This window comes from Pteropus alecto, unplaced genomic scaffold (genome assembly GCF_000325575.1).
Source record: "Pteropus alecto unplaced genomic scaffold, ASM32557v1 scaffold107, whole genome shotgun sequence".
In the NCBI taxonomy this organism is placed as follows: Eukaryota; Metazoa; Chordata; class Mammalia; order Chiroptera; family Pteropodidae; genus Pteropus; species Pteropus alecto.
Window position 1 is genome coordinate 367,606 of NW_006440619.1, and position 16,060 is coordinate 383,665.

A 16,060-nucleotide genomic window follows, 5' to 3' on the forward strand; every position below is an offset into this window, starting at 1 on the left:
TTGATTATTCGTTATAATGCTGACAAACCAAATTACAATTTATGAAAAAGTTCGACATCCTAATACTAAATTAGGAGATGTCAAACATATTACAAGTGGTCATTCATTTGGAGAATTCTGGGGGTTCTGAATGAGTTTAGTTTAGTTTTAAATATGAAAACAACCTGCTCATACCTTTGTGTGTGTGAGGGAGAGAGGGGGACAGGTGGGGGTAGGGAGATAAGAATGAACACAAAATGCTTTCCGTATAACTGTCCTGCCCCTCTTAAAGTAGCACCTAGAATTCCCTGAGTCTGGAGGTCATGCTGCAGAGCAAAGAATCATGTTGCAGAAAGGAAAATGTTGAGAATCACTGACTCAATGTTTGAAACACTGTAAGAGTCCTTACAAAATCATTTGAGATCTTTTCTGAAAAGACCTATTTAAATTGAGCAGATCCTTAATATAGAGGAAATCGATTATAGAAATCAACAACAGTAGTCTGAGTGATATTTATACCATTATTCATTCAGAGTTTCACTGTTCTATTCCATACGTATTTTTAAAAACCAGCATGAGCATACAATAAAAGTATATAATATGGTAAACTATCACTACTATGTATCTGTAAAATTCATGAACTTAAAATCTGCAATTTCAGGAACTTATGAGCAATCACTAAAGCCCTTGATTAAATAATTTCTTTTTGTTGAGACATTAATTTGAAGAATTTGAATCTTATGTAAAGGCTAATATGTGTGAATGAGTTGCTAATTTAGTATGTCTATCCTATTATCAACTATGCTTGGATGTTTTCTTCACGTTATAAACCACACAAGAACTCAGGAAGTGATACAATTGTTTTTTTAAAAAAAATAGCCTCCGCAAATAAAGCAAATTTTTACTGCTGATGATTAATATAAGGAAATGGTTTAAGAGTCATAAAGCAGTGTTGGTTCTTAGCCAGAAGATATTAATTTTGGATAAGTTAGAGACTAATGTATTGAATTCAGCTTTGATTCAGATCTATGACATAAACAAATCTGCCATAAAACATTTTATGAGGGAAATTACATGTTAAAATATTGTTCGTGCTTTCAGGTAATTTATAATCCCTTGGGTCAGTCTTCTTCAAATCTGCTTTTCTTCATCTAAATCATATTAATGTGAGAACAGACATATCAAGAATTTCCATAAAAACAAATAAAGGTATTCCTTTTGTTCACCAAATGTAAGATATTCAGTGTTTGTCGAACCCCTAAAATCAATTAGGCAAGAGATTAAAAACTCTCAACTGTAGAAATATCAGGAAAGAAGCACTTATCTAAACATATAAGAACTTATTATTTAAAACAAAACAGTAGAAAAAGAGTAGTACCTAATAGTAACAAATGACCTTCCAAGCACTCTAATCTACTACAAGAATGAAATCATAAATGATAAGCAGGTGATTAAAGCTTATGCCATAACTTCTTGAGAATTATAAACACATGTTCTTACCCTTCTGCATACAGTGACATACAGTCAGGTCAGTCCCCAAATAACAAACAATATCAAATAAATTCACAAAGATCTTACGGTGTCAGTTATAGAGAAAAAGATACCCATTTCCAGGTAAGGTGTAGGAAGGAACAGAATGGAATATCTCACTTACTCTCTTGCTTTAAAATCTCCCTGGAAAAACTTCTAGGAATCTTTGAGATCTAGTACTGCCCTGAATTCAAAATCAGTCCAGTTAAACAGTGTTTGCATACTCCTTTAGATGTTCAAATCCATTGTTTGAAAAAACCTGGAAGTCATAAATTCACAACCTCTCTGCCATCACTCTGCCATCTCCCCAAACTGGAAAACTAGCAGGACCAGTAAATAACTTCCTAGATAATTCAAAGTGGCTAAACACTGCTAAAATTTAACTACTAAAAATTCTATAATGCAGTTGTTACCATGTCTTCAGATATTCAAAAGGGCTGCTCTCAAAAATTACAAATCTCCAGAGAGAAATTATGTTGAAGAAGGGAAACAGAAGCATCCTCCAAGATTTACACTTCAGTTTTGGGGTGGGAGAGACTGGGAGTCAAAAGTATTCAAATAAATATAACAATTCTGAGAACAGGAAAGCAGCACTGGTCCTGCTGGGCTGGTGCAAATTAAGTTAGTAAAGGGTTAATGGTTATTATGGGATAGTGAATAATTATAACTTCATGAACATGAAAGAAAGCTTCAAGACTAAAATGCTCCTCTTCTGTAAAACCTGACCGGACTTTCTCTAGGCTGAACTGAAATAAAGAGCAAAAGTTCTAAGAACAGCCCAATGGAGAGAGGAACCGGGACCCTTTGGACCCACACCCATTTTTTTCACTTTAAAATGGTATTTGCTTGTTCTTTTGCCACAGCCAAAACGGAAAACCAGTGACTTTTTTTCCTTGATTGTGCTCAACACTAGAGAGTCCACTGCCTATTTTAACATGCCTATTGTTTGAAGCTTGTGAAAAATGAAATTGGCCTTTAAACAGTTCAAATATGTATAAGCAAAATTACCTCTCCTTCCCCTGATTAGGGCATTCACCTTTGTTAATAAAGATTTTAAGCATATTAAGAGTGATCAGAGACCTTTGTGTGTTCTGTCCTAAGAACCATGGGATTCCATTTGACCTCCTACCCTTTTATGGGGCAGGGGTATATGATCATCTTCATAGGTCAAAATCCATTTCCTCTTCAAAAACTTTGAGAATATTCCATTACCATCATTTTCTTTGAACATCTGGTTTTTCTTCATATCACTGTTGTAATATATAATTCAAATGACAGATTATTCATAATTCAAGGCTATACATGAGAGAGAGCTCATTTACTTATAAACATAAACTGACTACATAGAGAACATTGTTGATGAACACTGTGCTAATGTTTTTCACTTCCTGAGTACACTGGCACAACTTTCATGCTTATGTGGCTCGAACCTATCAGAGATCAGCCTCATAGTTTGGAAATAATTTCCTTATGTTCTGAAACATATTCTGGAGAATAAAAGAAGAGAGTTACTAAAATATTAAAATGTACAGTGATCACCGAAGAATAATTTTGGGGTTATAAAGTCTTAGTATAATTAAAGACAAATCAACGGAAGACTAAGAATTTTCCTCTTTATTCTTCACAGGGTAATTGTTGTTTAACATACAATAAAAATATGCTGTTCTATGGTAATCCAGAAAATTATTTTAGAATTTTGTTTCTGAATAATACCATAAAACCTTTAAAGATTTTGCTTATATAGTTTGTATCTCTTGGTTGTAGCATTCTTGAATAGGGCATGTTAAGAAACAGAACACACCTATTAGGCTAATCTATGTTTAAGTTAATTTAAGAAATGACATCATTCAATAATTAGTACACAATCCTCCTATAATTATTATAATTCCCAGTACCTACCTTATGTGGGTTACATCTGCAATATCCAAGTAAACTTTTTTCAATAATTCAGGGAGAAAAAAAGTGGTTAAAGACATTTAATTCTATAATAATTAGGGTAGTTTTATTTTTTAATTACATAATCTTTGTAGTTACTCAATTTTCCCAACTTTGTTTTGTACACTGAAGTTTAGAAGAAAAAAAAAAGGGCACTGAGCATAGAAGGCACTCAGGCAAATGGTGATGTAACCAATGTTAATCTAACTGACTTATGCTGAATGTCTATTGATGAATGAAAGCACTTTGTCTACACAGCAGACTCCTGCTTGTGTTATTTCCCAGTCTCTTGTCCAGGCTTCATGACATTCATGACATTAAAGGAGCTGCTGAGGCATAATTAACTGGACAAAAGAGAAACTTTACCAAGAAAGAGGCAATTCACAGGCCATTAATAGTTTAAAATTGTCAACTGGCAGACCTTCATTTCCCAAAGCCTGAATTACAGCAACAGTCTCCTGACAGGTCTGCTTTCTTGCTAGGATCCCCCCCTATTCAATATACCTTTGATTGGTACCCACTGACTACTGTATAATGCTCTTTCTGACCTCTGTGTCTTTAAGTTGTTTTCTTGTCTAGAATGCTTTATTCATCTATGAAAGGTCTACTCAGCCCGAATCCTATTGTGTCCATGAAGCCCTCCTGCATAACTCCAGCCCACATTAGTCTATCCAAACTCCTACAGACCTCATTTTCTCTATCACTCATTTGGCCATATGTGACCTCATTCTGTTTCATGAACCTTATCTCCTCAATATGACTGTGAGCTTTTAAAGGACAGGCAGCATGGCTTAAGCCTATTTTATAGACCTCTCGTCCACACCCAATAAGGAGCTTAGTACAATCTTCCGCCCACAGCAGGTATAGTACTTGTTAAACTGAAATATTAGAATTTACCATAATATGAAGAGCAGTACTACCTTAGAATAAGAGACAGGTTTTGATGTAAAACATACTGTCTTAAAACAGTGCTGGGAAATAAATCTTGAAGCTTGGACAAATATTCACTTTTAAATGTCTATAAGCAAAGGGATAATCATGGCAGAAATTCTACTTTCCTCTTTAGAACTGCAAAGCCATCTCTAAATGGAAGAAGTCAGAAACTCCTCCAAAGTCCAAATTAATGCATTACAATTCAGTGATAATATTAAAAAATGTCTGCACCTCTGATAATGATAAGGAACCTCATACTGGCTGTGTAGACAACAGGCCAGACAAATAAACAACTGTCAAGACCCAAGACGATCCGATCATTTCACAAATGTCACTACATTTAGATATGAGCTTTTCATTAGAAACATGTGAGTACACCATAAGAAACAATTTCAAGAAGTACTTAACTAAAGTGGTTTATATATACACAAATGAAATTAAAGGCCTTACTTATAATATCCATTAGGCAAGGTGTCTTGCAATTTTCCATCTCTCTAGAAAACACATTTCCTCAGAAATATCAGGTTTAATTGTCAGAATTAATGTTCTTTAATGCCTTGGTTCTTCTAACTTTAAAAATGGGTGAACAAAGGCAAAGTTCCTACCTGTCAAAGATGTTTCCTTTCATTAGTAAATTCATTAGAAGGCTCTAAAGACAGAGGATGAGAATAACAACTTAAAAAGGAAAACTAGACAATCAAGTTCTTTTCAAATACAGGTAGTTGGTATTAAGTATACTAATAAAGTAAATGATAACTACCAGGTCAAATACTGAGATGCTATGAGTTTGAAACATTTTTAATGATTATTTTTGACTCTAACACTTTTAATCTAGTTTATTATGTAATGTTCAATAAGTTTGGAAAAATAAATATCTCAAAGCCTAAATAAATAAACCTCAAAGCTCTCTTGTAAATAGGCTTTGTGCTTCTCTAATAAATTTGTAAGATTAATTTTTAAGAGTCCTAATGAAAAAAGTTACTTTAGGTAGAGTCACTATTATGTACCTTTAAAAATATAAGCTAAACATGGTGCTTATAGTTAACAGTAATGTACTGTACACTTAAAAAAAGTGTTAGGAGGATAGATCTCATGTTGTTTTTTCACGATAAAAATAAACAAATTTGCTAAAAGCAGCATACAACTACATGATTAAAGAGAAAATGATTAACTAAAAATGGCTGATACTTCAGTTATCTGTGAGAATGTAATCTGCAGATTGACCAGAGTAGGTACTGTTAAGAAACACTGGTAACAGAGTAGAGAGATGAGAATGCTCAATACAATGCATTTCCATGACTGGATTCTGCAATTGGAAATGATAGTTGGGTCTATCCTTTAATATTACCTGTTCCATAATCTTTGTTGTGAAGAATAACTGTGAGCAAGCTATATAAAGTTCATAGATCTAAGTAGAGGCTATTAATACCTAAATACACAAGCCAAAAATAAGATACATCTGAACACCTGAAGATTTATATCTATGTTCACAGACAGGTCAAGAAAAATAAATAAATAAAAGGATAATGACCCGAGAGAGTGGCTACACTTATACATTTGGGGTATACTTAAGCTACTTGTCCCAAAGTTCCTGAAATTACTTAGAGGTCTCATTCTGAGGACATTATACGAATGAGTTTCAACATAGTCTCTTGGAAGTACTCAGGGGACCTACATGCAAGTCCTCTTATATTACCAAACTTCATTCTGTGCATTTGTTGCTGATAGATTTTTTTTTTTTTTAACAAGAGTGCCATTGCCATTGGTTCAAAAGGAGGGACATCTAGGTATGTATATTGTAAAATATGCTTCTTGGAGCAATCCTACTCCAAACCATGCACTCAGTTTCCGTTTTCTTCCCTGAATCCAGGCCTCACCTCACTTAACTGTAATCTCATTTTTCTCCCTTCCTGATTCCCACATGCTCTCTATTCCTGCCTCCAGCCTTGTGTGACTCTCTTTCTCCACAGAGCCAATCTTTTCAGTGTGGAAGGTTAGATAACTGGAAAACAACTTGCCAAACAGAGCAATGGTTAGAGCAATGGAGTACTTTACTCCACAAACTCCATATCAGTTCATTAGTGCCAGAGAAATAGAAGCAGCAGCATTCCCATTTGTTCTTGTGAGGGTTTTTGAACTGAAAAGAGTGTGGGGTAGATAGATCCAGGAACTGAACAAAAAATTTTAACCACTGACTGCTGGGCACCTATTCCGAACATCGAAGAGCTTTTCCATAAAATCAAGTACCTGGCCAAGCTAAAGGCAAGTTTTTGTTTGTTTGTTTGTTTGTTTATAATGTGAAAGAAGAAAAGTGAGCATTTGTTTTAATTATGGGGAACTTCATGAAATGCATTGAGAGCAATATTCTAACAAGGAAAATAGGCCAGAAGACTTCATGAGATTCTTCTCTAGTAAATAAATCACCAACACCATATTCTGCTTATCATGTTAAAAAAAAAAAAGATGTAAAAAAAGCACCTATCATCTAAATACTTAATTCGCCATTGTTCAAAATCAGGATACAAAGGGTATTTGTCTTAGTACAATGGGGTATGTACTGAAGTCCAAGTTTTACCAGCTATATAACATTTGTACCCCAAACCACCTATACTCAACCACGTGGTTGTTAGGCTACATAAGCAATAACACTGATGTGATGAGCACATGTGCATCTCTTTGAGGCAGATGCTGTGCTATGGAAACTCTAGGCTGATAGCACCAAAACCAGATTTTTATAGAGTCCATTCTACAAGAATGACTGAAAGATTCACTAATGTCTGAATCGAAGCAGAGAATCTAGTGTTACCGCCTTGTAGCAATCCAAGATCTCCATATAAGATGTTACTAGAATTGTGTGTCACATATGCTTACAGAAAGTATATGGAATGGTAAGGCAAGCTACATAGGCTATTAAATCGATCTCACTACTTTCCATAACTAGAGAGCTGGTCAGCATCTTCTGGCAGGATATTGCATAATACAGTCAACTGTGCTCTCCCAGCACTGCATGTGGCTTTGATCACAGTGTGGATTATCTGTAAAATGAAACAGATAGGGGAAAGGCAAGAATCATCAAGACTATCACAGACCTTATTTAAAAATCTAATATTAGTAGGCCTGGACTCAACAGAACTTTTCACATTTGACTATTCACTGAAGATCACAAAGATCGTAAAGCAATATGGCTGACCCTGTCTATTGATAAAACCCATCCTTCATTGTTGAGCAAAGCTGCAAAACAGATCCAGCTTGACTCTTTACTTTCAAAGCTTGAGGACAGGGGACCTAGAATCTAGTACCAGACAGTGCTTCTGATCCTTAATAACTTTCCTTTAATTCACGGTCTGAAACTACACGTTCCTGAGATGGTCCTCCATGAGGCTCTATCATGCTGAAGGCTGTGCTATGCAATTAACATCAGAAAATATAAAAATTGCTGACTACTTTAAAAACTGATAAGCCTGAAGACTGAGAAAATGTATAAACCTACATTAAGGAAACCTAACATTCTGTCAGATACCTTTACTAGCAATACAAAGCTAAAAACTATCATTAATCTCTACCCATCTGAGCAGTTCAGTCAGTATTGGGGAGAGTGGTAGGAGACTGGGGAGATCCCAAGAGATCAACTAAATCGTCACGATAGCTCTGTCGCTGCTCTGTGGCTCTAATTAAAAAAGAAATGACATTTGATAACTGCCAACACTTGAAATACACACATTAAAAAATCTGATTTCACCCGATGGACTATGTGTTTCTTCCCACTCCCTCTACCCTATCCTCCATGTTTTTTTGTGACATCACCATCTTCCTGATTCCTCAGCTTATAAACTGTGAATTATGTTCAAAGCCTCTCTCCCTTTTACATCGCCAGCAATGGGAATTTGGTAGATTTTTTTTTTTTCTGCAAAACCTCTTTACTCACATGCAATCACCTAATTTCAGGTCCATAATCAAAAGCTATCTCGGGTATCTTTATACTTGATTCAAATTCTATAAATTAACATGTCTTCTCCTTTCTCTCAAATTAGATACAGTTAGGAATAGGTGAAGAGGGGGAGGAGGAGGTTCTTACACTTGTGATCAAGTTTCATAGCCATTCCAACAGAGCTGTTGAACAAACTTTTTCTGAGCACAAGAATAGCTAGGCACGGAGCCAAGGAAAGAAAAGTCAATGATGGAAGCCAAAAAACAGGTGAGCTGCAATCTTTCCACTCCTACACAAAACCTGGCCCTAGAGTACGAGTCCCTACATATTCTGATAACTTCCTCCACTTCTTCATTTTGCAACGGTCCTATATTCACAAACTCTGCCCTTGGGGTGGCTTACCCTCTTCTCCAATGCCAGTTTTCCTACTACTGCCCTCATAACCTAAGCCCAGCTAGTCTCCTCTACCTTGAGAATTTTCTCCTTCCAATTCATCTTACTTTCTAGAGGACTCTTCTGCAAGTACTGTTCTCTTCAGATCCAATATCTATTATCTAGCCTTCCCAAAGGGTTCTCAAGACAAATGGCTATTTTAATTTCCCTGAAGTTGTATGATCTTAGAGACCAGAGCAAGGGGAGTGGTATGGAGAATGCTGAGAGTGCAAATTGCTGACTAAAGACAGCTGCTGGGAATCCCCAAGTACTGTGGCAAGGGGTGTGGTGGTGACAGCAACTGGTTTGAGAACAACCAAGTAAGACTTCAAGATCTACTGGTATGCAGACTCTTCACCAATAATAATCTCTGTACCTTTCCCATTTAAAATTTTGGCTTAAAAGTTACCCTCTCCCAAAAACCTTCTTCCTGACCACTCCTTTATTCCATGTCATTATCATGCTTCTGTACAATAATGTTTATGTATCTAATTCATCTATAATCCTATATATATGGTTTTGTAAGCATTTTAAGTGCCTTGATATTTGTATCACATCTTGAGCAAGACTGTAAGCTCTATGAGGATAGAACTAGCTCTTCTATTTCTCTGGTTTCCAGTCATGGAACTCAACCTAATGTATATGCTTAAAAAAAAAAATGAAAAAAAAAAAAAACCAGGGTTTTTTTCCCCAGTGACATATAATTTCCACTCAGCTATTCAACACTAACATTTTTTTTAAGGTTGAGCCAAGTTTGAAAGTATGATACATTAAGAGCTGTAGAAAACACACCCACACTTGATAGAAAAGATGCCAGAGTTGGACCCAACATAAAATAAGCTCCACCCGACCAACTATATATTACACCAACTTCCTTCGGGCTCTTTTTACTACATGAGCTGTGGCTCCTTTTTGCTCTTAGCAACACTGTAACTACAGAAGCTCAACTCTAAATAAGTTTACTGTTGGGAATCCACTCTTCCCACCTACACAACCACTGGCTTCCTACACTGTCTCCAGTGTCCTATGAGCAACTGCCCAATTACTGTGTGGAAAGACAGTTTACACATTAAAGTTCCATTCTTGGCAGCCCCTGGCTTTTACCGCTGGTCCTCACTTACTTAGCTTAATTGATTCAGAACAGCATAAAAAAGAGACATTATTACACAGTTTGGAAAAAAAAAAAAGACTAACAAAATTTAAATGTAAAAGCCCTGGTCATTGTGCTGCTTTAAAACAGGCAAGCATGTGTGACATTGAGAGAACAGAATAACGCCTATTGAAATAGGGAACTCTGACTAATTTCATAGCACAAGTTTTAGTGTTTCACACATATATTCTCAAAAAGTAAAATGGTCTATAAACGGGGAGCACAACTGACTTCAAAGTTATAATCCATCGCAGTAATAAGTTATAGTGTTTTAACACATACGATTTCAAAAAGTGTACAGTTTTTTTTAAAAAAAAGACAACAATGTGAATGTTAGCCTGTGTTTCTGAAAACAACTCATGAATGGGCTAACAGAGCATTTTTCACTTTCTCAGTAATGGTCTTTCTTCCTATTGGACTAGAGAGATCCCAGGAGAGATTCCTTCTTAGTTGCCCACCACTAACTGGGATCTGAACACAGCACAAACACAATTCATAAGCAAAACAAAGTGAGATAGATTATCACACCTTTTGGCCATATGGGGGAGAAGGTAAAATAAGCATCAAGTTTTTCTTTTTAACTAAATATACCTTGCCCTACATACATACACCTTTATGCACAGATATAAAAATAATTTTGTAATTTATATTTCTATATACTTCCATTCCAGTAACTGACAGTTTTTACAGCACAAATGACAACTGGGGGGCACGCCTGCTTTCTCTTCTATCTGTAAGATCCAACACCAGATTGCCTTCCATTGGAAATTAACATTGTTGAAAAATAACCATATCAAGACCTTAAAAAATGCTCAACAATTTTTCAATTTTTTTTAAAAGAAAAACTAGACATTATGACCATTAAGCTAGCGTGGATAAGGAAATCTGTAGTAGCATCATCTGCAATTGGCAGATATACCTTCCAGCTATTCTGGTCAGTCTTCATCAAAAAAGACCTAAGAGAAATAAATATAATAGTTTAAAGTGCTGATTTAATATCACTTTCACTGGAGCTTCATTATCAAATTATCTTTTTTTTTTAACTGACGTGCGATAGGATTGTTAGTGTTCTGGGGAAACAAAGTGCCTGCCTCACCTCCCTAACACAACCCAATTCTTCCCAAGGATACTGAAAAACAGTAATTTGACTACTGGGCCAAGACAAGAAAGAGTTAACTGTTCAAATGCCTGCTCAGAGTCTCATAAAATCTGCATGTCCAGGAGTGGAGTTAAAAAAAAAAAATACATCTTATTCATTGCAATGGAAAAACTGCACACTGATGTTTAATAGTAAAGTATCTTTTGTGTGTTATGGTCTATACAAAATGTAACATTGCATTAACTTCAAAGGTGGTAAGAAGATTAAAATTAAAAGTTCATGGGACGTGACATGCAACACGGCATTAAAGATATAAGACTGAATAATCCCAGTGCCTTAGCAGGATCCTTTTATAGTTCTTTGTTATGAGGGAAATTCTTAAAATGCAATCCAGCAAGCATAAGTGTAAGTAAAGCTTTTAAAATCTTATCACAAAATGTAATTTAGAAAGCTAATCATCAAAGCATTTTTTATGGGAACTGAAGGGGGCTTTGCTTATTAAAATCAATACAACTCACTTTAAGATGTTATAGTTGTGCTGTTTTTAACTCCTAAAACAGCTCCTCACATTTAACAATTTCTGAAAAAATACCTAAAATCACATGACAGGTTTCCAAGAGTCACTCTCATACACTCCTCCCGAACCATCCCAAGAACCCTGCACTCTTTGTTATATTCAAGGCAACATTAAATCTCCCTGGTGCTAAATTAGAAAGAACATGATAAAGGATAGTGACGTGGAAGCAGGAAGTTTCATCCTGGAAACCGGCAGTGAAAACTGCCATTCTCCTACAGTGGCTGAAGTACTTATTCAGGTCATTGCTACTTCAACCCAGTGCGTCTCAACGTGTGGTCTTGGGAACTGTAGCAGCAGCATCACCAGGGAACTTGTTAGAAATGCAAATTCACCGCCCCACCCCAGACCAACTGAACAGAAACTCTGGGAATGGGGCCCAGCAATTTGTGTTTTAACAAGCACTACGGGAGATTATAATGTGGTACTCCAAAGTTCAAGAACCACGCCTCCTCAAACTTTAATGTACATAAGAATCACCTGGGGAGCTTGTTAAACGGCAGATTCTAACTTAGCAGGTCTGAGGTGGGGCCTGAGAGCCTAAATTTCGAACAAGTTCCCAGGTGATATCTTCTGCAGACCACACCGCAAGTGTTTCTCAAACCGGTTGTTTAACAAAATTACCCAGGGTGCTCGTAAAATACGGGTTCCCAGGCACCACCCCAGACCAAATTAATCCAAATTTCAGGAGAAAGGCCTAGTTGCGTACAACTAGTATTCCACTTCAGCTGCACATTAAAATCAGCTGGAGAGCTTTTAAAAATCCTGATGCCCAGGCCCCATCCAAGGCCAATTAAATCAGAATCTCTGGGGTTGGGACACAGGCATCCATATTTTTAAATAATTCCCTGGTGACTCGAAGTGCAGCCAAGGTTGAGACAACTGCTCAGCAGTATAACTGGCTCAACACCTGGCACAGTGGATCTCTTTATAGTAGTAAATGGTGCCCTATAACCCAGCTACCTGGGTCCCCACCTATAAATCCAAGAGCTCTGGCTCTGAATAGTAAAATGCACCTAAAGTCCTGTTTTTATCATGTCTTGAGCCTTATTTCTGCTGGTGAATGTGCTTGTACAGTTGAGACCAAGGATTTAGTAATACATTACTTTTAACACAAATGTTACCTGTCTTCCGTTAAATGAGTTTCCACCGTCCTCCCAAGCTCTAGCTACTGCTCTCCGCAGTGAGGCAGTTGCTTCAAGAAAGCAGCCATCATCAAAATTTGTATCCATACAGACTATTCACATATTGACATCCCCCGCCCCCAAAACCTGAAACAAATCACTGGAAATTTCTAATAATCTTTTAGAGTGAAAGGATAACTGATGAATCTAGGTCTTCTAAACTTCTAAAAGGCAGATTTCACTAATTACAAACATTTTGACAGAAAGGTCCTGGGAAAGGATGAAAATGGTGTGCTTTTACACATGAGAATCTGAAACTGTCGAAAACACATCTTCTGGTAGACAGAGATAGGACCTGAAACACCAATGCTCATGACATGGTAGTAATAACTCTGAGGGAGAAGAAAGCAATATGTCTATTTATGTCTTATGTTCCCCAGCACAAAACCACACTAATAAGTACACAATGCTATTAAATATGTAAAACTGAAAGAAAATGTGTGGTGGTTACTAAGGAATTGTGAAGTGATTAGTTAGTTCGCTCCCATAACCAAACAGTGCTTTTAAGAAATTTTCCTGAATTTTCCACGGTATATCTCAAAAATGACGTTAAGATAAATGAAAATAAGATGCAGTCCTTTTTCCACTTAAGTGAACTTCGCCCCTTGGTCATGTTCAGTGTCTTTTCTAAATTAGTTGCTTCATAGAATACATGTCACATTCAAGGCCTACTAAATAATAAGTTATTCTTCCACCATCATTTCAACATAGCCACAGTGGTCAAGAGGGTGCCTTATTTTATCTGTTTAATTCCGTAAAAAAGAAATCCAGTAGATGGGGTATTAGAAACAACACCTCAATACACGTTCAAAGGAGCCACTGTTAAATGACATTTAACAAGCATTTTCTATATGAACTGGTCAAGCTCACTTTTCTTTTAAAATTCTGGTTATAGTCATTCAGTTAACCCGAACTCACTTTAAAATGTGTTAAAATTGCATCTCCTGAAAGTGTGTTCTCATATGCTTTGGAGCAATGGAACATGACTAGTAAAACAGCCTTTCCCAAACTCATGTAACTAAACAGGAGTGAATTTTTGCAGTCCCATGACTTTGCACAACCAACCTATGTATCGTCCCAGGCCTGGCTTTAATACATCACAGACATCCAAGAGAAGACATAAAAGTCACAAATAAGTGACCCACACTAATAGATATTTCATATTTTTACATAGTAGTCTTTTCCAAATGAATTTTACTTCTTAACCAAAACCAAATTGGCTAAAATGCGGGCTTAGGATTTAAGCTCCTAGAATTAAAACTAAGACATTTATAAAGATACTCAGTTTATTTGACAGTGTCAGTCTGGATGCCATTCCATGCATTTCTTATGAACCAATGCCCAAAGATGAATCAAGTGTGAAAGAAAATGCACAGACCACAGAAGAACCATACAAAATTAAATACATTTAGAGTATCAAATCTAAAGAAAACAAATGATACAAAATTACAATTTCCAGGACATTTTATTTCCACTTTACATATTAACTTAAGATTTTTAACCTAGGCATAAATGTTTATACTTATCCAGTAGTAGTATAATCCCCTAATCTCACAGAGTGAAAAGAAGCAGTGTATAAAGAACAATTCAGGTGTTTATGATATGGGGACAAGAAGCACTTGTCTTAGCTAGCAAACGGGTTGATGCTTTTCAATATAAATTTCTTTGAAATTTTTCTGTATTATTTTTCTTGTTGATGCTAAGAACTCATAATAAAAACAATCGCTCTCTTTGTCACTCCGCCCTTCCTTGCGCTTTACATTCTGACTAGTGTTTAACTTGAAAAGTCAGTTTATACTCAGTTTACACTTTGGAAAAAAAAAAGTATGCCCCATCTCCCACACATCCAAATAGACAGGGATCAAAATTAACCCGGCTTTTAGCAGTACCACTGCTATTTTAAACAATTTCAACCACACACTTGAAGAGCAAAATAAGAGTACAAAACCAAAGGAAACCATAAAAATTCCTACACACTGCTGGGATTAACTATTTCTCATCGTCAAGCGTAACATAGATTTCTTAAAAGTGAAATAGGCACTAAAGCAAATGCAAGCTTAATGTACAAACTGACAGTGGTTCTATGAGGACAGTTTCCTTTGAATGAACTATTACCCAGTGGAATTTAAAAAAATAAGTCTCACTCCTCTAATACGACAGCTGGCGTTGCGCTTCACTAGAAACACATCTTAATGGGTTTGTTCCGATAAAAATTGGTAGTAAAGGGAAAATGTGTTTTTAAAAAACCTCCTCCCTCCCAGGACACCAGGAAACATGAACGAAAAGAGAGGTAACCTCATAAGCTCCGGGGCTAAGTTCCATTCCTAGCAGAACAGAAGTTGGATAGTTATTTTTCACCCTGCAATGGGATAGTAACTCCTCATGTGCAAGGCGGGAATACTGGCGGGGCTTTCACTGGGGGTAATGGAAACCAAAGTGAGGGGACGTGAACACCTTGAGTAATTCGGTTCTACAAAACCCGGGGCGGTGTGGACGCGGGGTGGCGAAAGAAAGGAGGAATGGGTCAAAACTCCTCAAAGTTATCGCAAAGAGAAAGCGAACACCTCTGGGAGCCAGTGAGCCATCTCTTGCACCAGCACCCTGCTCGAAGTGTAGGGCACTTGCCTCGGAGGACAGGAAGCGCGAGGTGCTCTGCCTTGACTTAGGTCGAGTGGTCCGGGGACCTGGGCAGCGAAAGGGGCCGGGGCAGCCGCTGACGGGGTGGCAGACTCGTACTTTGCCTCAACTCTGAGCCTCATCCCAAGAGCGAGGGAGAGGGCGGCGGAGGGCACGGTACTCACTAGGGTTCGTTGGTGAACCGAGGGGTCCGGGGCTGCTGGTATCCGTACAGGTGACAGTAGAGCACATCGAAGCAAAAGCAGCACATCTCCGCTGACACCACCATCTTCCGGGAGCCGGGCGATGAGGACGAGACGCCGGACGACAAGGAGGGCGAGGAAGAGATGGACGCGGCTGGGGTGGAAAGTAGGGTCCCCACTCCGCAGCTCGGAGGTGGCGACAGGGAAATCCCCCCGCCGCCACCGCCGCAGCCCTGGGGGGGAGAGAGGGTACAGCCGCTGCCGCTACCTCCTCCGCTGAGCCCTCCCAACCCGTTGAGCCGCGTACCGGCGCCTCCTAGTCCCAGCTCGCCAGCTCGGCACTGGCTCTCTCCGCTGCAGTGGGAGGAGGAGGAGGCGCCACCACCGCCACCCGAGCCAGAGGGGGGCGAACTGGACAGTTTCTGCTTCTTCACCCCGCAGCAGCCCGCCGCCATCTTGGAACAGTCTCCCCCACGCAGCGCTTCCGACCCATAAGT

The 16,060-nt window shown here is 37.9% G+C and overlaps 1 protein-coding gene across 1 annotated transcript in view; it reads right to left on the reverse strand.

Moving 5' to 3' along the window:
• Nucleotides 1–16,054, reverse strand: part of AMMECR1 (Alport syndrome, mental retardation, midface hypoplasia and elliptocytosis chromosomal region gene 1) — a 102,776-nt gene extending 86,722 nt beyond the window's left edge. Inside the window, exon 1 of the mRNA XM_006917267.3 lies at nt 15,546–16,054. Within this exon, the coding sequence (XP_006917329.1) occupies nt 15,546–16,018 (473 nt within the window). The 5' untranslated portion in view covers nt 16,019–16,054. The remainder of the gene's footprint in view (nt 1–15,545) is intronic.
• Between the last annotated feature and the right edge of the window lie 6 nt (nt 16,055–16,060).